This window comes from Sesamum indicum, linkage group LG9, assembly GCF_000512975.1.
Source record: "Sesamum indicum cultivar Zhongzhi No. 13 linkage group LG9, S_indicum_v1.0, whole genome shotgun sequence".
NCBI lineage: Eukaryota > Viridiplantae > Streptophyta > Magnoliopsida > Lamiales > Pedaliaceae > Sesamum > Sesamum indicum.
The window spans coordinates 3,056,885-3,082,931 of NC_026153.1; the positions used below are offsets into that span (position 1 = coordinate 3,056,885).

The 26,047-nt window shown below is 33.6% G+C and overlaps 3 protein-coding genes across 3 annotated transcripts in view; 1 reads left to right on the forward strand and 2 right to left on the reverse strand.

Moving 5' to 3' along the window:
- Positions 1–5,300, forward strand: part of LOC105170402 (U-box domain-containing protein 33) — a 6,614-nt gene extending 1,314 nt beyond the window's left edge. Inside the window, exons 2-8 of the mRNA XM_011091154.2 lie at positions 155–273; positions 1,238–1,344; positions 2,292–2,502; positions 2,577–2,876; positions 3,104–3,655; positions 3,941–4,663; positions 4,997–5,300. Coding sequence (XP_011089456.1) covers positions 155–273; positions 1,238–1,344; positions 2,292–2,502; positions 2,577–2,876; positions 3,104–3,655; positions 3,941–4,663; positions 4,997–5,191 — 2,207 coding nt within the window. The 3' untranslated portion in view covers positions 5,192–5,300. The remainder of the gene's footprint in view (positions 1–154; positions 274–1,237; positions 1,345–2,291; positions 2,503–2,576; positions 2,877–3,103; positions 3,656–3,940; positions 4,664–4,996) is intronic.
- Positions 5,968–7,863, reverse strand: LOC105170403 (epsin-3-like). The gene is made up of 4 exons (XM_011091155.2): positions 7,413–7,863; positions 7,168–7,290; positions 6,908–7,069; positions 5,968–6,637 (listed from the first exon to the last, which is right to left on the reverse strand). The coding sequence occupies exons 1-4, from the start codon at positions 7,556–7,558 to the stop codon at positions 6,142–6,144; spliced, it is 927 nt and encodes a 308-aa protein (XP_011089457.1). The 5' UTR covers positions 7,559–7,863; the 3' UTR covers positions 5,968–6,141.
- LOC105170404 (probable protein phosphatase 2C 4) lies at positions 11,384–15,470 on the reverse strand. Its single transcript, XM_011091156.2, has 4 exons — positions 13,477–15,470; positions 13,238–13,351; positions 12,154–12,418; positions 11,384–11,862 (listed from the first exon to the last, which is right to left on the reverse strand). The coding sequence occupies exons 1-4, from the start codon at positions 15,181–15,183 to the stop codon at positions 11,747–11,749; spliced, it is 2,202 nt and encodes a 733-aa protein (XP_011089458.1). The 5' UTR covers positions 15,184–15,470; the 3' UTR covers positions 11,384–11,746.

Below are 26,047 nucleotides of genomic sequence, written 5' to 3' on the forward strand. Positions count from 1 at the left end.
GAATTTCATTTACCTTCCCCCCCCCCCCCCATCAATAGTAAGTGATCAAATGAAGATTTGCTCATAAAAAAGAATTTGCTGGTTTTTCTTTCTCTTTCCGTTTCTGTCACTGGTTTTTGGTTATTATGTTATCAGTTGCTTAAATGTCATGTAGTGGGCAAATTGCCGGTTAGTCGAGCAAATCCTGAAATGGTAGCTGCATTTAGGAAGGAGGAGAAAGCAGAGATAACGAAGCTGTTGTCTACTTACTTGATGACTTGCAGCAAATCAAGAGTATGCTTCATCCCATATCTTATAAATCTAACAGTGCATTATTTTTCTGTATCATAGAGGATATACATGGTTAAGTTTCCACGTATTACTATCTATGACAACATGAGATAGTTTTGTTTTTCTAACCTATCCCGTTTTATATTTTCCGAGAGATTTAAATTCTGAATCTTCAGGTACATATTCAAAAATTTACTCATTTGTTTAGCGTTGCCATGATTAGTTCCCTTTCTCTTTCGTCAACAAGTGCAAGTGTTCTATACAACCAATTTTTCTACCGCCACCAGAATAGCTTCTGCCAATAATATCCAATTTGTGAATTGAATCACTGAACTTTCCAAATTCATTTGCCACTTGAATTATTTGTCGATGTTCAAGGAAAAAAGAAATAACTTGCCACCCCTGCTGTAAGTTTCAATTAACTTGAGTATCTAATGATTAGAATTTTCACGGAAAGAATTGTGCTGAACAATCACTAAGAAATAGAGAGAGCATTCATTATCAAATTTTAACATATTCAATGAATTATTTGTTATCAATTCAAATAAAATTTTCTCATACTGCGATAATGACCTCCAGAAAGATATATATATTTTAACATTATGCTTATATAGTATGAGTATAACTTAATGTTATGCAGTAGATACTCCATGATGGAAACAGAACATCTGGTTTTATCGAACACTGAAAATAACTTCTTTCCTGTTATTTGATTGAACTAGGAACGACAGGAATTGGCTTCTCTAAATCAACAGATTATACATTTAAGTCTTTTTCCCCATGTTCTGTTGCCCTTCTATTATTTGTTGAAATAGGATGGAAGAAAGGTTCTCGGTGTACCATATTGGACCTGTTGGCGAATTTGTTTCTATTAAAATTAATCATTTCCTCTCAACTTAAAAAGTGGTTCGATGTATTTTAGAATCGCAGTGAAGTCTATTGATGAAATGGTACATATTGTCTGCAGGTTAAAGCAAGCATTATCACAATTGAAGCGAATGAAGTTCAAAAGGGAATCGTGAATTTAGTTAATCTGCACATGATTAGGAAACTTGTTGTTGGAGTTATTCCCGAGTAGGTTTCACTTTTCTCCAAAGTTGCCTATTGCTCTACTTGGTCACTGTGAACTCAATTTATGCGATATGGCTGTTGACATCCTGCATGTCGATTGATTCTGTTTCAGTTCTTGCATCCTTCTTTGCAAGATTTTCCATTTATATTCTTTCATGCATGAGCAAGTTGTTGGTTCTGCACCCAAAATGATGCCCTTTTCTTTTGCCTTGGTTTTGAAGATTGAAGAGGATTTCTTCTTGAGGTTTATTTGTCCATAGATCAATGGTACAATCTGTCTTTAATTATTTGTTGGAGTTCTCACATATCCATACTTATTTTCTGTGAATAAGTTCCTATACGTCTGATTTGTATTTAATGGATCATCTTACCTCAATGGAATGAGAAGACATGAGATGTGAAAAATGAAATATGCCTGATATATGTTGTTGAGTACTAGGAATGTCGAGTTTATTTTACATCAAACAAATGCAGTTATTTATGAAAAACAAATGTCCTGACGAGCATGATAGTATCCTAGCTCTTGATTCTATCTTGTCACAATCAGATCTTGAGAATTGAATTGCCGCAATTGGATTCCCATATCTTGTATTCTATGCTCCCAAACCAGTTTACAGAGCCATATTCCTTCTCCTTCCTTGTATGAGTAGGGAATCTCTCCGCATTTCTTCTCATTTTCATTATCAGAAAAACTTTACAGTTGTTAAATATCAACCACTTTCTTGGTGAAAACCTATTCAGTGATATGAAAACTGACTCACGTTTTATGAATGACTTATTATGTTCGTTTTTATTAACCTGTCTTGGGCACTTTTTACTGCCTATGCTCCTTCAGTTATGTCCTTGTCCTAGTGCATCAGTAAAATGTTATATCTGATTGCTCCTGCTTGTTTTTTATGAGGATACTTGGAACAAAGATTCTTAAGGGTTACACTTAATAATTTACACAGTTTCATGAAAGGGAAAAGGAGCTCCTGCAAAGCCTGCCATGCTGCAAAATATGCTCCTTCTTATTGTGAGATGTGGTTTGTCAACAAAGGAAAGCTGATCTGGACCAGACAGGCTTCTGCAAACTCAAGCATTGATCTGTCAAGCTGTCATTTAGCTACTTCTAGTGCACAAAATTTAATATCTTGGTCCTTAAATTCTTGCCAGAATGAGGTTGGTTTTCCTTGTAACTTGTTCTATTTCTCCTGGGAAATTTATGCTGACATGAGATGTAAAATTGGTTGCAGGCAGAGGCATCTCAGACGGACTTAACTTTACCTACCATCTCACAATGTGTAGAAAGTAAATGTGATCCACTATATAGCCATAGTGTGTCCTCTTCAAGAAGCTTGAGCTCTGGCAGTGAATACGCTACATCTGTTGAACCAAGAGTGTCTTCCATCGGAAATGTGAAGATTGTGGAAGAGTGCTTATGCATTCAGCTTTCAGAATTAAAAGTGGAAGTTGATCAATCGAAAGATGAAACATATCTAAAGCTCCTAGAGCAAAGACAATTGGAAGCTGAAGCTCGGGAAGTATTAAATAAGGTGATAGTAAACTCACTATGCCTCATTCTTTTAGCTCTGGTGTTTTGCAAATGCATTTTGGTACCATGATCTTTTAATGTCAAGAATAAAGGTTTTTGTGGTTTTTGGGATTCTTAGGAAGCATTGATACCTTGAGCAAAATTATCTGTCTGTCATAATTTTGATAGAGTTTTTAATATGTTGTGGTCATCAATCTGATACAAGAACATCCTGTTATGGTCTCTTAGGTTAAAGCTTTGGAAATGGCTCATTCTCGTGAAATAGAACAACGGATAGATGCTGAGGATGCACTTAGGATTACAATGCAAGAACAAGAGAAGCTCTTAGAAGAAAGAGAGAGAATAACTCAGCAGCTCCAAAAGACCCTGCGGAATGTAGCTCTCCTGGATAGTCATGCACAGGAAGCAAACCGCAGATGTGAAGAAGTTGCAGGAGAGCTGAAGCTCATTCAGGCTTCCATTGCAACTCTGCGGAAGGAGAAGCAAAAACTTCAGCAGCAGAAAATTGAAGCCACAAGATGGCTTGATAGATGGAGAAGTCATGAACAGTGTGAAAATGCAAATGACAGCAAATTTAACAGGTTCAGGGGAGAGGTGGCTGAATTGCCAGAGTTTTTGTTGTCAGATCTGGAGGCTGCTACTTGCAATTTCTCTGAGAGTTTCATGATCGGAAAGGGAGGATACGGAATTGTGTACAAGGGGGAAATGTTGGACAAGACAGTTGCTATAAAGAAGCTGCATTCTTACAATATGCAGAAGCAAATAGAGTTCCACGAAGCGGTAAATCCTCTCTCTCTCTCTATATATATATATATATTTGTTTACAATACTATACCTATTTCCAATCCCTAAAGGTAGGTAATTGTAATGTTTTTCTATGGCGGAAACTTAGAGCACAGGTTCTTGTAATTTCAAAAAAGCAAAAGGTATACAGTCAGTAATTACACTGATTTCCGGGGAAGCTCGTAGTATATCACGCTATTTGTCTCACTCATGTGCAATGTGTAAAAGTCCTTTTCCCTTACACTTATAATTCTTTAACCACCCGTCATTTGGAACATGAAGGTTCAAGTTCTAGGCAAACTACATCATCCTCATCTTGTCGAATTGATTGGAGTTTGTCCAGATTCGTGGTTGCTCGTTTATGAATATTTGCCTGGTGGCAGCCTCCAGAATTACCTTTTCAACAACAATAATATCAGCCCCCTCAACTGGAAGACCAGAGCACAAATTCTGGCTGATATTGCTAGTGGCCTTCTATTCTTGCACTCTTTCAGGCCTAAAAAGATCGTACATGGAAACTTGAAGCCTGAGAATTTGCTCCTCGGTTCTGGAAACAGATGCAAAATAAGCGATTATGCTGATCATATGCTTACAGCCAACCAAACATTCCGCTGCCCCAGTTTTCGTCGTTGCACTGGATCTACTGGAGTTTCATTGTATACAGATCCTGAATCTCATAGAACTGGAGCAGTAAGCCATAAGTCTGACATTTATTCGTTTGGGGTGGTCATACTTCAGTTAGTAACAGGGAAAACTCATGGAGGACTAGTTGGCGAGGTGAAAAGGGCATTATCCAATGGGAAAGTAGCTTCCATCTTGGATTTATCTGCTGGAGAGTGGTCAGGATATGTTGCTCGAAGATTGGTGGATTTAGGATTGCAATGTTGTGAATTGAATGGCAGGGAAAGACCGGAGCTGACACCATCTCTTGTTAAGGAGCTCGAGCATATGCCATTCTTGGAAGAGCAAACAGTACCATCGTTTTTCTTATGCCCCATTCTGCGCGTAAGTAGCACTCTCACGTAAATAATAGGCCAAACGAAAACATTGTGTAATGAAATTTAAATAAGATTACTTTCATTCACGCCTGTCAACTATGGTCAATTTATAGAAATCAGATCATCTGTTTCTCATTTTTGTGTTGAGTGTGCTAATTGTTCCTGCACTATTTCAATTAAGGATCATGGTTTTACTACTTTCTGGAACATGGTAGATGGTAAACCTGTGACGGAGTTAGAGTTATTCCTGGATTTCTTTCAGCATTCCCTTTTGCCTTCTCTTCGATTTGATGTGTTCCTCTGTGATTTGATGTGTTCAATTTCATTTGTTTTGTTTCAGGAAATAATGCATGACCCCCAGGTGGCAGCCGATGGGTTCACCTATGAGGGGGAGGCCTTGCGTGGATGGCTGGAGAATGGCCATGAAACTTCTCCGATGACGAATTTGAAGTTAAGTCACTTAAATCTAACTCCCAACCACTCCCTGAGGCTTGCTATTCAAGATTGGGTTGCAAATCTTGAAATCACCTCATGATGTGTTTGTAACTTAGCTTGTAAATAATGCAAGATATGGGGAATCTGTCAAAAAATCTACTCATAAACTATTACGAAGATAAGTTGTTGACTCATTGGCATGTTATAAACCTTGTCAAAAAATAGGCAGTACAGAAGATTGAGAATTTTTAGGGAAGTAACCAAGTGGAAGAAGAGAAAAATTTACTAGGGAGCAAATGTAATCCTATTACTTGTACAGTTGAATAGAAAGTTCCTCCTTGTTTTGCTTCTCTCTTATGTTCTACATGGTATCTGAATTGATCTTGCTATTTTCTTAGAACATAAAACATAAATATTATCCTAGCCATGTACTAGATCCTGTCGAACCCTTTGATCATTCTATGGTGTAGGGTGCAGCCTCTTATCAATTATCACCATTGGATCGCAGGGGGAGGGAGTCAAAGCAGTTTTGGATGGATCGACTTGCAACCGGTCTATCCAAGAATTACATCAAAGCATGTAGAGGATTTATTTGTTAGTGTTGCTAAGCTAATTCTTTGAGAACCATTGGTTTTAGGAGTTCTCTCTCCCTGTCTCTCTCTCTCAAACACACACACGGCAATGAGCTGATGGTTGTTAGAAGTGAACTTGAAGAGGGCTCTCGACATAAATATTGGTCGGCCGTTATGATTAACCTTAGACATCAGTTCAGTCAGTAAGACATGATGAGATAGTATTCTGGTATTGCCAAATTAATATGACAGTAGTTATATTACAATAATTCCCAGTACTTGAACCACAAAGAGGCACTGAATATGCACATTCAACTGTGTTATATCCAAACTCTGCTATACAAAAGTTTAAATACATAGATTATTCAATATATGTTTCCAATCAGGGTCGTGTAAACTGAACAATAACAGCAGATGAGAAATCCAAAATTTCATTTTAGTTCTGTACTGAACAACAACAGCAGATTAGGAATTTGTCTTAGTTCTCAACAGCCTGCCTCTCGTCTGCAGATGAAAGTAGCGACACAGCTATCAGATTGTCAGCATCATCGAAGGGATGATTCTCAACATCATCGAAGGGATTATGATGATGTTGATGATCACCCATTGACATATTTATCCTGGCCTCATCTTTCTGCTGTTCCAACAGCGGCTTCGATTCCCCAGTGAAGCTCCCGCTTTCTTCATTTGGAGCCAAATTTTCTCTGGAATCGACACCAGTACTGGAACTGTCTGGGCTTAGATACTTGATTTTCTGGTTGAATTCTGAATTGCATCTCCCAAATGCTTTCTGGGATGATTTTGGCAATACATCATGCCCAGCGGATGAATCCCTGTGGCAGAAGCTGCCAAATCCTTGAATCCCTCTTGAAACTTTCCGGGCCCTGTCCCTTTCTTCTTTCAGATCAGGGCCTTTCTCCAGCAGCTTCAATATTCTTTCACATTTATTCCTCACAATCAATCCCCAGTTGAATCTGCAAATACAAAAAGAAAATTATGGGGCAATTGTGTTTTACCCCCTAGGAAAACCTATAGCACAAAATCTCCGTGAGCAAAGAAAACTACAATGTGAAGCCCTGAATTTTTAAAAAAGAAGCAAACTACCTCCTGTATCATGGAGTCAGTTGTCTTTTCTTTAAAATTTAAAACTTGTGAGTATCCAACTATTCCCATAATTTTCTGGGAGTGGGGTTTTTACAGTGTAAACAAGGGAACCAGGAGCATATTTCAGAGTAATGGAATACCCTTTCTCATCCACGTGCTGGAAACTTTCCATTTCTATAATAACATCTCTGTCGCTCTGAAACTCCTCTGCAACTCTCTCAGGCCCATGAGTCAACATGTGTTCCAGCACAATCAGAGCCCTGTATGATTCCCTCCAATTTCTCCTGTCAAATCTTATTAATCTGCGACGTATCAGAAGATCCAAATCAAGATCAAACAACAAAGAAACATCCGGGCTATGCTGTTTTCAACTATCATCAAGAAAATAAAAAAATAAGACCTTTTATGGAGAATATCCACAATCCTCCAATAGTCATCCACTTCGAAAGCCGCCCTCGATATGATCTTCAGGGTCCTGGAATCCGGCCCTCCTGGAGTCCCGTTTGTGGCTTCTTCCGCCAGTCTTCAAAAGAGAAAGAGAAAACACAAAACAAAATCACATGTAAGCCTACAATGGTTTCTTTCATGCTAAAACGAACACGGGATATGTGCATGTCAAACAGAAATTTTCGCAAAAGAACTTACAGCTGCACTGGCGTGACATCGGTCAAGGCGAGTCTAGCAGTTTTGATCTTCTCCTTGAAGAAGAAAGAAGCCTGTTTCTTGAATTCATGGAAAATAGGTGCATTCGTACTGCCACTGTCACTACTCATACTCCCCAGGATTGACATTTTCTTGATAAAAAGGTAACCATAAAAGCACTTTTTAGTTTCTTGCAAGAAATTTGTGGAACTGGAGTTGGGGTAAATGAGCCTTTATTCTGCAATCCAATTCAAAGGAAGGAAGTGGGACTGTTGCATATGAAATCGGAACAGAAAAGAAGTGGAGTGGGAGAGGCCAAGGGAGAGGGGCAGTTGCCATCTGGTGGCTGAGGGAGGAAGACAATTTCAAAGCAGGATAAATTTACTATTGTTAATGTATGTGTAAAAAGAGGGGTTTGTGCTTGTCTTGGAGCAGTCATCGGAGTTTGCAAGATGAAATAAAGGTTCTGTCCTTTTTCCTATATATAGATACTATAATTATAATAATTGATTCATGTGGAAAGATGAGATTTGAATTCAATCAGGCCGCAAAGTGTCACATCTCCAGTGGCTTTCATGTTTGAATTTGAAAATGGTGTAAAAAATTCATCAAAATATTTCTTATAATTATAAATATTCTTTCATAATTTTAAAAATTATAACTATTCTTTTACTATTATTGATCGTCAAATATATATTTCTTACAATAGTTAGACTGTCATTAGTTAAAATAAATGATAAATCTCAAAGAAACTCATTGCGATCTACTCTTGAAAATTTATGCATAAGGTGAAGCGTAGGTCTGCACGTATTCCTACGGCCTGCACGCATTCACTATACGTCTCTATCTACATATTCTTAAGGCCCTTAGGTAATATGGATCAATTCAAGGCTTTTAAACTCACCCAAAAATAAAAAATAAAAAAATGGGTGAATGGATCAACCCTCTTCACTGGAGACTTATAATTGATTTTAACAAATGAGTCTTGTTAATTGTTCTAAAATTTGGATGTTTTTAAGTTATTCTTTTAAATTATATGACTTAATGATTGGAATGTGGGGACAAGGAATTAAATTGAAAAAGTTAATGAGAAATTAGTGATCTGTGTAACATAATAAAAAACAATATTTATTTCAATGTAATTTTTTCATGCAGTCAATTTATATGCATAATTAATAATACATGTGTATGTACAGGTCAATCGATCTTTTACAGCATGTTCGACCGATCGGATTATTAACTGATCAATGATCTAACTGTTTGTTTGGTTCGATCTTCGATCCAATTTTCAAACATAGAATAGAATAAGTGGTTGTCTTGTGCAACAAAGATGGATGCTTTTGGTCTTTATTGTTTAATTCTTTGGTAAGCAAGACATGGTAAGTAATATTTGTGTATATATATTAGGGAAATAATTAGATATAAACTCTAGAATATTGTGGATATAATTTACCATTTAAAATGATGCATGAAAATGAAACGCAAGTTGAAGTAGGTAGAATGAAGGTTTAGATAAAATGAGCAGCAGGCAATTTCAAACTCACATCCAATTCTTGTCTTTCTAGAGCCATTAGGTTAGGTGTTGTTTATATTAATATACATCTCTGACTTTCATGTCTCTTTTATTTTTAGGGTTTGGTAGTGATGGCCGACCTATATATATATACATATATATTTCATAGGAAATGCCCATGGTATACATGCTTCAATCCATAGGGTGATTTTCACCCAAAAGCGACACTGCAAGAAAATAGGGTTTAATATCCGATATGATTTTCGGTTAGTCTTAAGGAAATTAATTTAAATTAGATTTTTTATCTCATTTTTTTGTCAATATCAATAAATGCGCTAAATTTTGATTAACAAAAGCATTTGTTTTGTTAGATGTAAGCAAGTGTGGGGAGTATTAGATCACTTTTTCAAACTATATGGGTGTGTACATTGACAAGGCTGTCTGCGATGGACGGAGCCGTCTATCTGAGGATACAGCCCATGTTCTACTACGACGTAGTGCAGCTTTGCTCGACATATGTCTTCACTAGCATGGACTCTTTCTTGTGATTGGTAGCTGCTATGGTGGAGCAGATGAATTTATCAGCTTCACTTCGACAGTAGTCATACAGGTAGCTCCGAGGAACAGCTGATTGCTCAAGCTCTCCGTTTCCTACCCCACGCACCATATATAGGCTCAAGCAGCGACATCATAACAATGGATGGGATGACAATGCAGTGGAGCACGCTTTAGCCTCTTGTAAGTAGCCTCAGGATGATGAGTAACTAGATGAGTACCCAAAGTCTTTCAATTTTGATTGTAACATAATAGACATGTTTTGATGCCTTTATTATATACTTGTCGAGGTGGATGGAAAAAATTTGAAAAATTATAAAAAAATTTATCCACTTAGTCCATAGAAAAAATTCAAAAAATTATAAAAAAATAAATTATTTATTCATAATCCACAAGAATATTTTGATCAATTAAACATCGACATGTTGAAAGTTATATTTAAACTATATACTAATATCAAATCCAAGGAATAGAAACAAATTAAACATTTTTACAGTAATTTTGTTTTTTGGAGGACGCATTTTTCTAAAATATCTAAAGATATATGAAATTGAGCATTAATGATATTTGGGCTGGTGGATATGAGACTAGGAATTCCGAATTCCTAATAAGATAATTGATTATGAGACAATGATCTGGATACAATTAATTTAGAGAAAAGTGATTATAGCATGCATTTAGATTAACAATTTCATAAGTAATTTGATTTAAAAACAATTCTATAATTAATTATACAAATACAGATGGTAGCTAATTTCATGAAGAATAAAAGAGCAAATATACTTGTTGTAATAGGTAATTAGGTAACAAAATAAAAGATAGCTTTTATCAAAACGCGATTTTGATAGAGTTTAATTCAAAAAAGTAATTATTTAGAAAGAGGGCCAAACGACATTGGAAACTCTGTTTGCACTTGAAACACATGTTTGACCTACTCATTTGATTTTAAATTTTCAACTCCCTTTTTTATCGATATTTTGTGTAATATTAATCAATTTTAAATTCTTTATATACATATAATTACATTTAGACCCTCTCTGAATGCGAAATTACACTTCTCTCAAATAAATTTTGAAATTACACTTACATTTCTCCTAAAAAATTTTCATTTATACTTGATCCCATTTTGTTAGAGTTTAGATAAATAATGCTGATATTAGCAAAAATTAAAACATTCTCATGTAATATTGTACTCATAAGGGGGAACATATAATGTAAAAAGGGGTAAAACTGAAATTTTTTTTTTTTTTTTTGCCAACGTCGATATTTTTTGTTCAAACTCTAATTAAAAGGGATCAAGTATAAACGGAGAATTTTTCAAAAGAAAATAAAAGAATATATATAATTTCACATTTTTATAGATGTCTTAGTTCTAAATGGAATTAACTCTCTCTCTATATATAATTACTCCTCTAAAATCATTATTATGAATCATTCTTTCAAATATTGAAACATAGCATGAGTGAATCTTGGATGAGAGGATTTCATGGGAATATTCTTATCTCTGAAATGTTGGTCCAATTTTAATGGACAAGATGAGAGTGAGGTGCATCCATATTACTAACAAACCTCATCTCCCACCTACACTGCATTTACTCCCCAATTTGCAAATTGGTTAGCCGTTAAGAAATAATTGAGTATTACCTGAGCGTGCAGCAGCGACAACCTCTGCCCTCACCTTCATCAACAAGTTTGATGTGATGTGTTCAATTTTCTCAAGTCTTTTTGTGACTTCTTTATCACATTGATGCATTGTTTGCAAGATCAAACAACATTTCAAGCCTTTGTCTTAACTTATGTTTCCTTATCTACACTAATACAAAGCACAAAATAAAAATAGTAAAAACTCTAAAAAATTGCAAACGCGCATATCTCTATCTTTCTTCATCTGTCCTCAAAAAATAAAGAGAAACAACGTCAAAATAGAATCGAATATAGCTAAGGTTCGTCTTTGCAGAAACACAACGCGCGGGTAAGGAAGTTAAGAAGAAAAATTTCCCTTCAAAGATGTCACTTATTTGGAAAATTACAATTATGTATGACAGTTTATGCCCCAGCAGCAGTTTTTCACCTTTACCAAACCCCTACGCCGCCATAGCCAAAAAAGAAAAGAAAAACAACTAAGTTTCTTTTAAATTCCAGAGCTTAGTTGTTGTTGTTGGTATAGAGAAAGGTGAGTAGGGATGGGAAGAGAACAAAATTGGGTGCCTGGATGATTTTTCAGAATAATACACTAGTAGTGTATTATTCTACTAACATGTTTTCCTACCTATGCACATGATCTCCATATTCTTCCCTCCAAAGAAATAACAATTATTGAAACGTCGTCATGGTAGCGGCGTCGATCCCCTTGTGGTATTTCGAGTAGTTCGTGGAAATCCATGCCTGAAACCGGGCACAAGCACAAACGAAACATGTCTTAGTTTTCCATAATAAGAAACAGGGTTATCTGCATTTTACCCCTATGAAGACACTAATAGGAACAGAACCCTCCAACACCGAAAAAAAAGAATAGCAATGCGCAACTCCTGAACTTGTAAGAAAACTGTCATTGCCCTTTTCTTTTTTAGTGGAGGGATTTTTAGTCAATTAGCATTTTCACAGAGAGGCCAGGACCGGTGCATTTAACCTTAAGAAGCAACACTCTTTTATCTAACTGAAACAAAAGACACATACCAGCTCTTTTTGCTGCACGGAATAGCAATTCTTCGACGAGATGCTGTGCTGGATCTCCTTCCGGGGACCAAGAGATGAAGAGTTCGACTTCAGAAATAGCCTCTTCATTTGTGAAGTACTGGTAAAGTCCATCTGATGACAATATGAGAAACCTGTCTCTTGGCCCTAATCTGTGATGGTAAAGCGACGGCAGGCAGTTTATATACGGGGAAGTTCCAACATAGTCAATTCTAAACATCTCAAGAAGAGCATTGTTCCACTTAGGCTGCAGAAACAAGATTCAAGTTAGACACAATCATTAGCATCGGCTGTGAACTGCATAGAGGGATAGATCAGCAAATACAACAAATCAGTGAAATAAGAAGAGTTTCTCCGATCAAAAGACATGCCAGAAATTCCATGACAAGCTGCATTAATTTGAATGCCAGTCAGGAAATTTCAGGGGGTTTCAGCAAACTATGCACAGTATTTCTTGGCCTTATTCTCAGTTATCTACAAGATGGGTAAAAGAAACTCATGGATTCCATCAGAAGAGATCCTAACCAGCTATATTTTACTTCAGCTAAATTTCAGTAATCTACTTTTCAGCAAATGGATGGCCATTCAATTCCCACTACAAGATTCCTAACGGCAAAGCGATAAAGTTATTGCAAGTATGATATCATCAACATTCTTTTTGTGTCCGGTCTGGTAAAGGTATGCACAAATCATAAAATACACGTTATTCATTTTGAACTTTCTACTAGGATCAGCTGCAGGGTAAAGTTGCATATTGCATGATGTCGAGATTAAAAATGCTTTATCAGGAAAAAAATGTCGACGGGGTCATCCACAAACGTTAAGAATATGCTTCTAAATATGGCAAGAAAAGCAGCTTTTTTTCTACCTCAGAAAGGCTTAAAAGTATAACTTTTGCTTGCAGAAAATATACTCCTACTCGTCGGAAGAAATTTTAATTTTCATTGGCGAATTAAGGAATCTGCTTTTCTCATGCAACAAAAGGAATCAAAGCTACATAATTCATTTTTCACCTACATAACTTAACCACAGAAGTTGACCTGAAAAATTCCATACTAGGACACACCTGTTTGAGAAAACCGGCACCAAAAGCTCGAGTGACCTTTAGTGAACCTTTCACCCGGTCATTGATCACAGCTGAAGCATCGTCAGGGTGTTCATTTTTAATTCTTGTGACTTCCTGATCACAATAAACAATAGCATGCAACAAAACGATCACGAATGTAAACAGAAAAAGACAAACTAAATCTGATCCGAAATACTTAATTGGGCATCAAGGGAATTAAGTGTAAGACGGGCTTTTACCTCTTCTACGGAGGTGCTGTGTTCCATGGTGAGCTGCAAAGCAGTTAAGCTAGGTAGATCATTTGTTCGATCATCATCAAAATCCTCGTTGAGATCATTCAATGTTTCTTCATTGATTCTCTCCAAGTCCTGGCTCCAGATATCAGGCTCTTTCATTCGAGCCAAGACCGCTCGACTGTCGCCCACATTCATCACGTACACATCATCTCCCTTCATCAACATCACAAGAACACAAGAGCCCATCAAAGCCAATTCAGGATTCTCCATGACCATCTTATCTGCAAGATCCAAATAGGCCTCCTCAGTTTTCTTCAGTGCTTGGGAAAGAGCTTTTAGCACATCGGCATGATTTGTTGCCCCTGTTGAATTCATCCTGCTCTTGTTTAACTGCTCTTTTAACCTCCGATCAAGCTCCAGTCTTTGCCTATCCCATTCACACCTCCACCTCCGCTGACTCTCCTCCCATTTTTTTGCTACTCCCCGGTACTTATTCCTCAGATTCCTCCCCCTCTTTTTCTTATACCACAAGTCTCCATTTACATCACCATTTAAACAAGGATAACTCTCTTGCTCTACACATCTTGAACAACCATCCTTAGTCCTATCCCGCAAACTCTCCTCGTTGAAATCTTGACTCGAATTTGAATCATCTTTCTCCAAGCTTGGATCATCACTCACAGAACAGGAACTTGAGATCAATGAACTGTCGGACTTACCACTATTATCATCCCAGAGTAAACCTTTGAGCTCTTTATGAACAGCAGGATACAAATTGGACAACAAATAGTCCGGTGCATCAGGGCCATTGAATCCATCATATATCCCCACAAAAACCCATCCATGCTCCTCAGAGACCACCACATGAACTCGATCCTCTCCAGCTTTACCCTGAGCCCACTGCAGATTCTGGCTTTCCAGTGAATCATCGTCATCTAAGCTACACTCGCTGCTGAAATTCACACTACTATTGATTGTCAATTCATTCTGCTTCTCGGAACCCGCCGTCCAATCGCTTTCTTTCATCGCAACAACACCTTTGATCGGCGCAACAATGGAGTTCTGGCCCCGGTTAATTCCCTTGGAAAAGGCCCGCCTAAGGGCCCGAAGCAACGATCCTTTCCTCGATCTACGCCGAAAGGCGAATCCGCCATGGGAATAGCTTCTCGGGAACTGATCAGAGCAACCCTTTTCAAGAGGACCCGAGAAGATCCCGCGATCAAGGGGGCCCGACATGAACGCCCTCTCAATCGGGCCGGACATGAATCCCCTCTCGATTGGGCCCGAACTCGGAATCAGGCCCGAGTTAAACAACGGACCGGAGTGTATAGATGAGTTTCTAGGAATGGGCTGAAGCGGGATAGAAGCAAAGGAGGTAGAGCCCTCGAAGGCGGAGGCCCGGTCGATGCTGTTGTAGGAGTAGAGGTCTAATAAAGAGGTGGAGAGTGGCGTGGAGGTGTTGGCGCTGACGGCGGCGCCGGAAATCGACTTAAACGTCGTCGTGGGGGGATCATCGAACTCGGAGTGGACCTTGGAGGACGAGAGGCGAGTCAATTCGGGTCGTATGTAGCAGAAGGAGTGACCCAGATCGTCTAAGGGGTCGGACATGACCAAACCAGCGGCCAGGTCCTTCCTCCGTCGCCGTGCCTCATCGGACGTGGGTCCCGCTCCGGTGAAGCACACGGTCAGCTTCCCAGCTCCGTTGCCCATGAATCTTTTATCTTCTGTCTACGGAAAAATGATTAAGGAAAAATAGAAAAGAAGGGGTAGAGATGGGAAGAAGAGAGAGCATTAAGCAAAGGTGTTTTCGTACTTCCGTTCAAGACTTCATTTAATTACCGGAACGAAAATGAACACTCAAGTGCGAGTCCAAGAAAGAAAGAAAGGGTGGGGGGTGAAGTTTAGAGAGAGAGAGACGTTGACTTTTGAGAAGGGTGTTTGATTGAGGCAATAAAAACAGAGGACTGAGAATCAAGACTAGGTGGATGTTTTTCCTGCATTTGTTTCTATTTTCTACCTACAATTTCCCTTTTTTCTATATATTTTCCCCAAACACACACACACACCCTGGGGGATGGGGTGGGGGTGGGGGTGGGGTGCTGAGGGCGTTGACTGGGAAGTATGTAAAGTTTGGGGTTTAATGAATGAAAAGTAATCAAATGTTATTATTTATATATATATGAATTGAAACTTGAAAGTGGGGTTTTAGCTTTTAACTTTTTTGGTTTTCCAAATAAGTATAAGGGCGCGTGCCTCCCAATTTCTTAGGTATTCATTTTGATGTTTTGTGTCTTGAATGTATAGATGATTATCATATATATTTTTTAAATTATCAAAATAATAATAATAATAATAATAAATTGATTGAGAGATTCAGAGATTTTCGATAAAAGGTTCACATAAATTTTTTGTTTCGATGTTAAATTGGTTTTTCTCTATTGTATGAGTATTGATGTATTATATCTTCCTAATTAAATGAGGAACAAAATATATTTACTTTTTGATGAAATAAAAGATCCTAATTTTCGACATTTAAATTAGGCCAAATTTTATTTTTAATTATGTAATTATACAGTTGCTACACTTTTAATTCTCCGACTATCAAGTTTTTAACACATATATTTCGTAATTATGAAATAGACTAATTCAATCCTGCTATTAGATATATAAAACACATTTGATTCTAGAGCTGATCGGTGATTGACTATTCTAATTGACAAAAAAATTTGTGTTTTATTAACATGTGATTAAGTCTAGTGCCACGTGGATAAAATACTTAATACATGCATTCTCATTTTCAAAAGAATAACGATTCCTGAATCCCCAAATTTTCTTTTCTTTTTTATTTTTTTCTTAAGCCCTAAATTTTCATCCCTATCCAACGATGACCTAATTCCTCTTCCCTGTTCATGAGTTGAGCCCTAATTTCTCTTATTCAATCCTTCCAACTAGTTATTGATCCTCAAACTTTCGTTTTTCTCTTGGACTTGAATTTTGATCTTTACTTGGGCGCATTCTTGAATCTGATCGACTTCTCTTGAGGAAAAAGAAAAAGTTTCAAGTATTAGCTCAGTGGGGAAAAAGGAGGGCAAAAACAAGGTTGGTTATTATTTAAGTTAAGTTTGATTGAATTAAATTAATTATAAGAGTAACTGTGATACACTTGTTATGTGATTATTTTTTTCAAAATATACATAAAATCACATCACAAGAGTATTGTATTGTTATATAATTGATTTATATCTGATTAAACTTGATTTAATTAGAATTTTTAAAAGACAAAAAGGAAGAGGGTGAGGAAACATATTTATAGCGGGTTAATTGCATTTTACCATGTCGAAATATTAATAGGCATAATAACATTAGCAATGTCGTTGGTATGAACTTTAGATATAAAATTAGTTTCCATATATTTTCTTCACCTACTATTTTCAAGAAATCATAATTACATGAATAATAGTAGCAATGTCATTTATATGAATTTGTATCGTACAAGCTATCTCTCCTCGAGCCACACATAATAATATTATTATATGTTGATTGAACGGCTCACAATTCATACAGGTATTATTGACATCAAAATTTTGAAATAAATTACCAATTAAAGCTCAAAATAAAATGGCTAATATTGGATTTCAAATTAAAGTCCATAATTAATTTGGGTCATACGTATTTTGGTAGATTGATCCAAGATAAAGATAAGTTATCTTTTTTATTTTGGATTAGCTAATTGGATCAAAGCATGCTCAAGTACAACTTGATAATTAACGGATTCATATCCAAGCCCATGGTGTACAAGCCCAAAAAAGTGAACCCAAGCTGCCTGAAGCCCTAATCACTCCTATTGAAATTTAAGATATAATTATGATCGATTCACTAAAAAAATAAATAAATAAAATACTTAAGAGGGGTAAAACTCAAAAAAGTGAAAATGGAAGATTGGGAGAAAATTGAAATAGAGAATAATATATCATAGAATAAATTATATCAACAGTCCCTAACGCTGAATCTAATTACACAAATATTCCCGATTCTTCATAAAAATTAAAGATACATCCCTTGAGAGTAATATATCCCGTTGATGTTTGTGTTAAGTTATATCATTAAAAATATAAAATACACTTACAATTATAACTACAATCTTATATTTACAGTATTTGTATAATTAAACCTATATTCGAAAATGTCAATATATTTTATTTTATATAATATGCAAACATCGTAAATGGGAGATCTGAAAAAAGTCAAACGAAGGAGGAAGAATAATTATTATAAAAAAGAGTCACGGGAAACAGTGGCATCGGACACTGTTGGATCAAGTGAGAGGTGTAGTGCAAATACGACATCTTTTCAACACGTGCCCCACTCCAAATTGTCCATTCCCACTTCACTCTCTCTCTCATACACCGCCCGTACAAAGTCTTTTCTTTTACAAAAAATATATTTTAAATTTCTTTTACTTTTTTCAAGCATGGATGTCAAAATAAAAAACCCATCAATTAAAATAACTATTTCTAATTTCATATACCTTAAACCAAAATCTAGATTTCTTACTTTTCATATTAACAAACTCAAAATAGGAGATAAAGCGGAAAACATTTTATTCATTCCAATATTATATATATAATATCTAATAAATAATGAAAATTATCCGTTCTGATCAATTCATTGTTTTATTTTTTATTTATTTTATAATTAAATAAGTACAATAAAAATTTAAATTATATACATATATCGAGTGTGCACTGATACCTAGTATATAATAAGGCTTCAATTAATGATCAAACAAAACTTTCAAGTTCAAGAGGAACTGTATATAAATCGAGTTATTTTTTGTTTCAAATTCAATAAAATATGTTATAATGATGAGAAAAATGAAGACAATATGGGAAAAATAGAAAAAAAGAAAAAGAAAAGTTTCATTTAATGTTTTTTTTCCTAGATGAAATAATTTATTAGGATTAGTTCTATATTTAATTTAGAGAGATGGAGTGGTTGGGAGGGCACTAAATAAATAGATTACATTTATTGCAGCCACTTTAGTGTTTTAGGTGACTCCACCTACACTTGTATGCACTTGTCTTTATTTTTGACTTTACAATATTGACTCTAATTAATGCATATGAGGGATAGCAATTGGGGGGACTAAATTGAAGACAAATTTTATTTTATTTTTATTTTTTTGCAGTCTACTCTACTAGGTTTTGATTGGTCTCGAGTTGTCTCCAAACTTCGCTCAAAGCCCACCTTAACTAGTATTAATAGTCAATGAAATCTAATTCAGTTGACGAAATTGAAGACTCATAACCTCTAAGGTCATGAGTTCGAACCTTGTTATATGCACTGTATAGTAGGTATTGTCTACTGTAATAGTAGGTGTTGGTTAATCATGATATGATTGTTGATTGGTCTTTATTAGATATTAATATTCAACAAAAAATGATTGTAATCAATTTATTTCAACAAAAAAAAACTAATATTAATAATATTTTAATTTATTTAAATTTTATTGCAGACATTAAGCATAGTTTATTGGATATTCAAAAATAGTAATTTTGATTGTTTTAAATAATTATATCAATTAAAAATACTTATATTAATTTATCATCTTAATATATATTTTTAGGTAATTTTCTACTCTACAAAAAATAGTAATTAATAAATTGTAAATACTTTATTTTAATTTATTTTTAAAAATCTTGCATGTATATAGATTGTGTCATATTTATTAGTGTGTGTGTATATATATATAAAGATAATTAATTTGTTGTAGAATGAAATTGGTGGGTCCGAGGTGTGAGGATGATGATGAAGTAGGAACACAAACTGCATTAAAGGTGACACTCCACAATAGAATTTGATGAAAAGATTTTCCCCCGTCACCCACTTACTACCTCTTTCCATTCATTAGGTTAAAACCTTTCCCCATCTTTTATAAATACGGACAATCAAACCACACTTGATACCTCTATGTATTTAATAATTACTTAAGGTTTTCAGTCTGATCAACGCTATATATAGTCCCTAATAAAAATTTGAATGTAAGCAGAGTGGAAAGTGCAAATTGTAATAAAATTTTGTGAAATCAATAACAACAAATTTACTGATTTTATTGCCACATTTTTTAAATATATGGAAAAAAGAAAATCATAAATGAATTGTCGATAACTAATTAATTATAAAAAAAATATATTTATTCAATAATCAAATGTGTTGAATAATAAATTAGCCCCTGAATTTATATGCTTACAATGAAAAATTCTAAAAGAATTAAACTAGAAAATTAAATCCTTATTAATCTATTATTTTAAGTATATTATTTATTATTATTATTATTATCATCCTTCTCGATCCCCATAATGTAAATTATTAATTAGTCTTTGAAATGGAAACTAGGGAATGCTGGCTCAAATATAATATTATTCAATTTTCTTTTTCAATAATTTGAAATTAAATATATAAATATATAAAAGAATTGACCTCCACGTATTTAATTAACTGAAGTCTTTGATCCCTCTAGAATGAGCTGCACACTTTCTTCTACAACGACTTAATTAATAATAATTAAAAGTAATAAAGATTGTTTAGACATAATATTTAAATGTTTTTGTGGTTGGATTTTGTAGCTAGTCTTTCAAATAAGTTAGGCCATTTTCACGTATATATCTATATATATATATATATATATATATATATTTATAGGGCTCAATAGAGTGATTGAAACGCAACTTCAAATTGACTTTCTCCAATCCAAAATTGACAATTTTAGAATCTTGTCCCCATATTTCCTATAATTTTTTCAAGGTTGATCGTAAACATTTTTATTTTTATTTTATTTTTCTAATGATGCCATGTTTTACTAAATCCACATAAAAAGTCAAACAGTTCAATGAAATAAATAGACATTTCAGCCAAGTTCAGGAAAAGGAAAAATAAATAATCCATTAATTATATCGTCCTGCATTCAGATTTGGTGTAACTATACATCAATATATATAGATCCTTTGTGATTTAATAATTAAGTTAATAAAGAGTAAATATAGATTTTTATTCAACTTTTTTGCTAATATCAGTAAATTTGATAAAATTTGACTAATGGATATGTCTATTTATTTGACAGAAACAAAAGTTAAGGGTATTAAATGTAATTTTTTAAATTATAAAAAGTTTACGTGTAATTACACCAGATCTCATGGAAGGACAGTATAATCATTAAAAAAAAAACTGCTTTGTCTTAATCTTATTTGTTTTTAACTCAATATTTTGAAAAGTAATTAATTAGGCTCCACATTCCAATAATATTTTACTGTAATCATAAAAAAATAAAAGTCGAATTTTGAGTGTGGTAAATGGTAATTACAACTATGCAGTATTTAAAAATAAAATAAAATTCAAAGAGATGATGATTGAAATATAGGAAGTGGAGAAGACCTCCTAATCCACCTTCCAATTCTCCCCACATATTTATTAATTTGCTGACCATATATGAATATCTATCTGCCTTCTGCATGCCCCATTTTTCTCTTTTTCTTCTTCTTTCTTTTCTGAATACAGAAGAAACTCTCATTACGTAATTATAATCCAAAACTGCAAATACATCGCCCTAATTATTTATTTTTAACTACAATAATAAGTCATTTAATTATTTTTCTAAAGATTTTAGTTCAATTTCATTAAATAATACTCCTATCTCCAGAATAATAGTTTTGTTTTCTTATCGAATTTTTGATACGTGTTTAAAAGTGTATATTTTGGTTTATATCTGTTATTCTCGTCCATGACATTTGTCCTGATTGTGTCTGTACGTGCAAATTCCACAGCTGCATTGCAATCGAGTAGTTTAACGACCTTCTGCTGGATTACACACGTACATCAATACTTTTAAATCAATCAACATGTTCAAAATAAACGAAGAAAATAACAACTCATTATATACCTAACACAAATCACCATTTGTGGATGAATAGGTACTGTTTTAAGGAAAATTTCCATGTGTTAACAAATTTAGCGGTCCTTTGAGTTTACAAATTTAAGACAAAAGAAGTTTAAAAAGAGAGAATTCCTTCCTTCCTTCCATTATAGTCGTATTGCCGTATTGTCGTGGTGACGAACGATAATCATAATTTTTCTTTTGAATTCTTGTCAACTGAAGTACTCAAAATCATACCAAAAGATATGGTTATTTCATGTTTCATCATGAAAAGACGTAACTTTAGTTTCTAATTCAAATCCCTTACTCCCATTTTTGTTTTTTTAAATAGTATATAGATTCAACCAATATATCAATATAATTACGACTAATAGTAAATTATATAAATTCAATCAATACATCAATACAACTAAGAAGAGTAAAATTATAATAACTTAATACTTCATATAAATGAGATAGATACCCGCACATTCGGTATAACTCGAACTCATATATTCGAATTTATTCATGAGACCTCAACCTTACTTTTAAAATTAAATATGCAATTTTTTAGGAAAAAATACAAGCAACCCCCTTGTGATATTACAAATGAGCAAATTATCCCCTATGAATTCTTTTTAGCATTTTACCCCTCTTTTTTTTCTTTTTTAAATGAAGTAATTACTTCCCTGATTGAGATTAATTACTTCATTTTAATTACTTATAGAGTAAATTGCTATTTTTTTCATAAAAAATAATATACTCATTTACAATATCACGGGCGAAAAATTGCATAAAAAGAATAAGGTGCGGAGAAATTAGAATGGGCGCATGCCGGCCAATTGCACCATGCCCACCACCACTGCCAAAATCCCCATCATTTTAGATCTATTATGCATATGCTAGTAAAACTTTGAGATCTATACACTATATACATCTACCTGATATGTATTATATTCTCTTTACTTCAAAATTATAATAAATTTTAGTTTTAAACTTTTAATTATAAGAAAGAGTAGGTAGCCAGTGGCAGTGTATATTTCAATTTCAGTTAGACTACTACAGTTTTCATCTTATAATTATAGATGGTGGCATTTTTTAATCCTACTAAACTTTAATTTGACAATTCTCTCAACTATTAGATGTCTAGAATTGACTTAATTTTATTGGTATTAATATGTATATTATACATCTAATGTTGCTCATAAATCTCTAGAATAGTCATAGGTTAGTAACATATGACATATAGAGATTATTGTTAACTGTAGTCCGATTTTGATTTTGACTAGAGCAATCAGTTAGGGTCAATTTCATAATTTGATTGAACAGTCCTAAATTTGGAACTATAAAATTCAAACCCTCATTAATTATGCTCCAAATTCCAATTATTCCCATAAATGCATTATTTTCAACGTTTCTTTTTTTTTTTTTTTGGGCAGGTTATTTTCAAGGTTCTTATCATAAGAAAATTCCACCTTTGGTCACAAGACCTTTAATTTTTTGAGATAAAAAGTTAGAAATGAACCCCAATATGATGCTACAGATGAAACTAACATTTGAAGATGAGAAGCAACTGAGAGTCCGTCCATAAGAAAAGATTATTGATTTCTTGGGTCTAAACTCTCTAAATTTGGGCCCTCAATTTCCAGTCTGCAGATGGACCAAAATTCAACAATATTCCATAAGACTATGGACATCCTGACGTGTTTGTATTTTTATCTCGTAATAGGTATGAATCATTATAATAACGGACCTTGTTTCAATTAGGAGTGTTCAATAAAATTATCGGATCCTCCTACTCCATCCGTCCAATCCAAACCCATCACAATCAACAGACTAAGGATGAATTGGGATGGTCTTAATCAGTAAAAACACCCTAAATTGCGTTCTACTATGATGATGATTATGATGATAATAATAATAATAATAATATTTCATATATATTTTTTTAATAAAAGTTAGATTCTTGTTCAATTTGTTGTTCAAAATTTTATTATCTCTATATTGGAGTGTTTTCTACGCCCTAAGGTAGGAAACAAAATAGGATTGTATCATCTGCTACTGAAGGAGCCAAGTGCTTGTGAATCATCTGCTGCGGTAGTGTGGTAGGAGGAAGTCCATAAAATCAGAGACTTGGAATACCCGAGAGCAAGGTGGTTGAAAAGAGGTAAGAATTTATAGGGGCTTAATTTTATTACAAAAACATTTTGGGCCATATTAAGAGCATGTGTGTGGATTTAGAAGAACATTTCCAATAGAAGGACAAAATGGGCATTAATTCTGCCAAAGGATCAAAATTGCGAAAATTTAAGAAGATACAGGACTAATTTGCCATAATAAAAGATAAAGGATAAATTTGCCAAAACCCTAAAGATACAGAATTAAAAGGGCATTAAATCCTAATAATAATAATAATAGGAAGAAGAAGAACAACAACAATATACAAGAATTTTTTATATGTTCATACAAAAATTTTAATAATACATGAACTAATATTCGAGACCATAATAATAATTCCGATACTTTTACTGGTATTGGATAATATATATGTATAAATATTTAAATAAGATCAATTAATTTATTAATTCTTCAGTTAAATTGCTAATCTTCAATATTTTTTATACCATTGATAATGCAAAAACTTAAAATAGATGATATTTTTATTTTATTACAATCAATTTTCATAATTATTTTATTTTATTTTAAATGTTATTTATTTAATATTTTACATATTATTATGATTTCTTATATAATTTAATTTAAAATAAGAATTCTTTTTTCACAATCTTATTCATAAAAAAATTGATAAATTTTTTATATTTATTTATACTCCTCTATAATTAATATATAACCATGTATGAGTGTTTATTTTTTACACATTATACGTAATATATCATATTTTTATAGTTTTGCTAACTATCATTATAGAAAAATACATTTATTATAATAAAATAATTGTAATAAAAGTATAAGTTATTCAAAAAAATATTTACATGATTGTATATGTGATTAACTCTATACTAAAAACTGTACAACCCACTCCAACCCAATTAGACCCCGAGGTGCAATTTTGATGATTGTGAGATTGGACTTAGGTTAAGTTTTCTAACAACATTAAACATTAAATTGGACTAAAATTACCTATATTGAGAATATATATAATAAAAAAGTATATTATATATAACTGTGTCAGTGTCATGCATATCGTATCGTAATATTTTTACATTTTTTGTATCACTACCATATTATATCGTGTCCATATTCATGCATTATAGGTCCAACCTTCACAATCAGCATAAATGCCACAAAGTATAAATGTGGGCTGTGTGGGAAGGATTTTAGGGTTGCATTGAATCATGAAATCACAAAAATTATTATTATTGACACCGACTCTAAATATGTATTCGCTAAATTCACTCAGTACTTATAGAATGCAATAGCGTGAATAGCAATTCATCCCCTATGATATTAAAAATGGGTATATTAACCTTTTATAAAAAAATATAGCAATTTATCACTCTATACTTTTTAAAATGAATCAATTTACCTCCTTATACATGGAGGTAAATACACATAGAGAGGTAAATCGCTATTTAATTTTTTTCATAAGGAGGTAATTTGCTCATTTGTGATATCACAAGGGGTTGCTTGCATTTTTTCTAATACAATATATATATATATATATATTAAAAAAATTTAAAACTAAAAACCAAAATACTAATACTTGATTTTAATGATTGGCTGGTTACATAAAAGAAATAAACAAATATTCCCTTTTGAAGACGCACCTTTTTGCTATAAATTAATTATTAAACAAGGTAAGATTATTTTACAGCCTTTAAATGAAGAGAAAGTAATAAGTAAAAATCGCTAATTGCAGGAGCCGAAGAAGCGCTTTTACCACTGACAGTCACTTTCATTTCTTAATCATATGGAAGACGTATAATAATATTTATATACATTAGATTCCCAAACACGATTCGCTGTAAGCCATGACACCTGACAAATTATTCTTTTCAAATTGACCAATATACCCTTTACATAGCAACAAATTCCATTGTATGTTAATGAGTATATACGGGTTTGAATATTGAGATTATGTCACTTTGTCCCTTCATTTTTCTGTCGAGTGTTAGTGGATGACTATGGTAATAATTTTCTCATTTTAATATATATTTAACTAACCATTATTCCCACTTTTTCGTTTAATTCATTCACATTATTGGCTATCATTTTTAGTTATATAATGGAGTATCTCTGCACCTACAAAAAGGGTATCATTCTTCTTATTAAAAAAAATACATATATAAAAATAACATATGTGCAATTGTTTCATTAGTGGAAGAATGTTTTCATTTTTATGGAATTTTGAACTCTATAACTTGTTTATAATGTGTTAAAATCATAAGACACCATTAGACTATTGTATCGTGGAGCGGATAAATTAAGAGTATAGTACAATTGCAAGAGTGGAAATATTTGACTCTGTTGGCTTAAATGATTCCCTTAAAGCGAGTAAGGCATGAGCGTTTCACTTTGAAATTTTCTATTGAAATTTATGTCCAAGAATATTGTATGTTCTCTGTAGTTGTAAGTTGATGTTTCTTTCTATTAGGGAAAATTCATTCATAGTCGCCCATACCCATTGAGTGATGTTTCATCCAT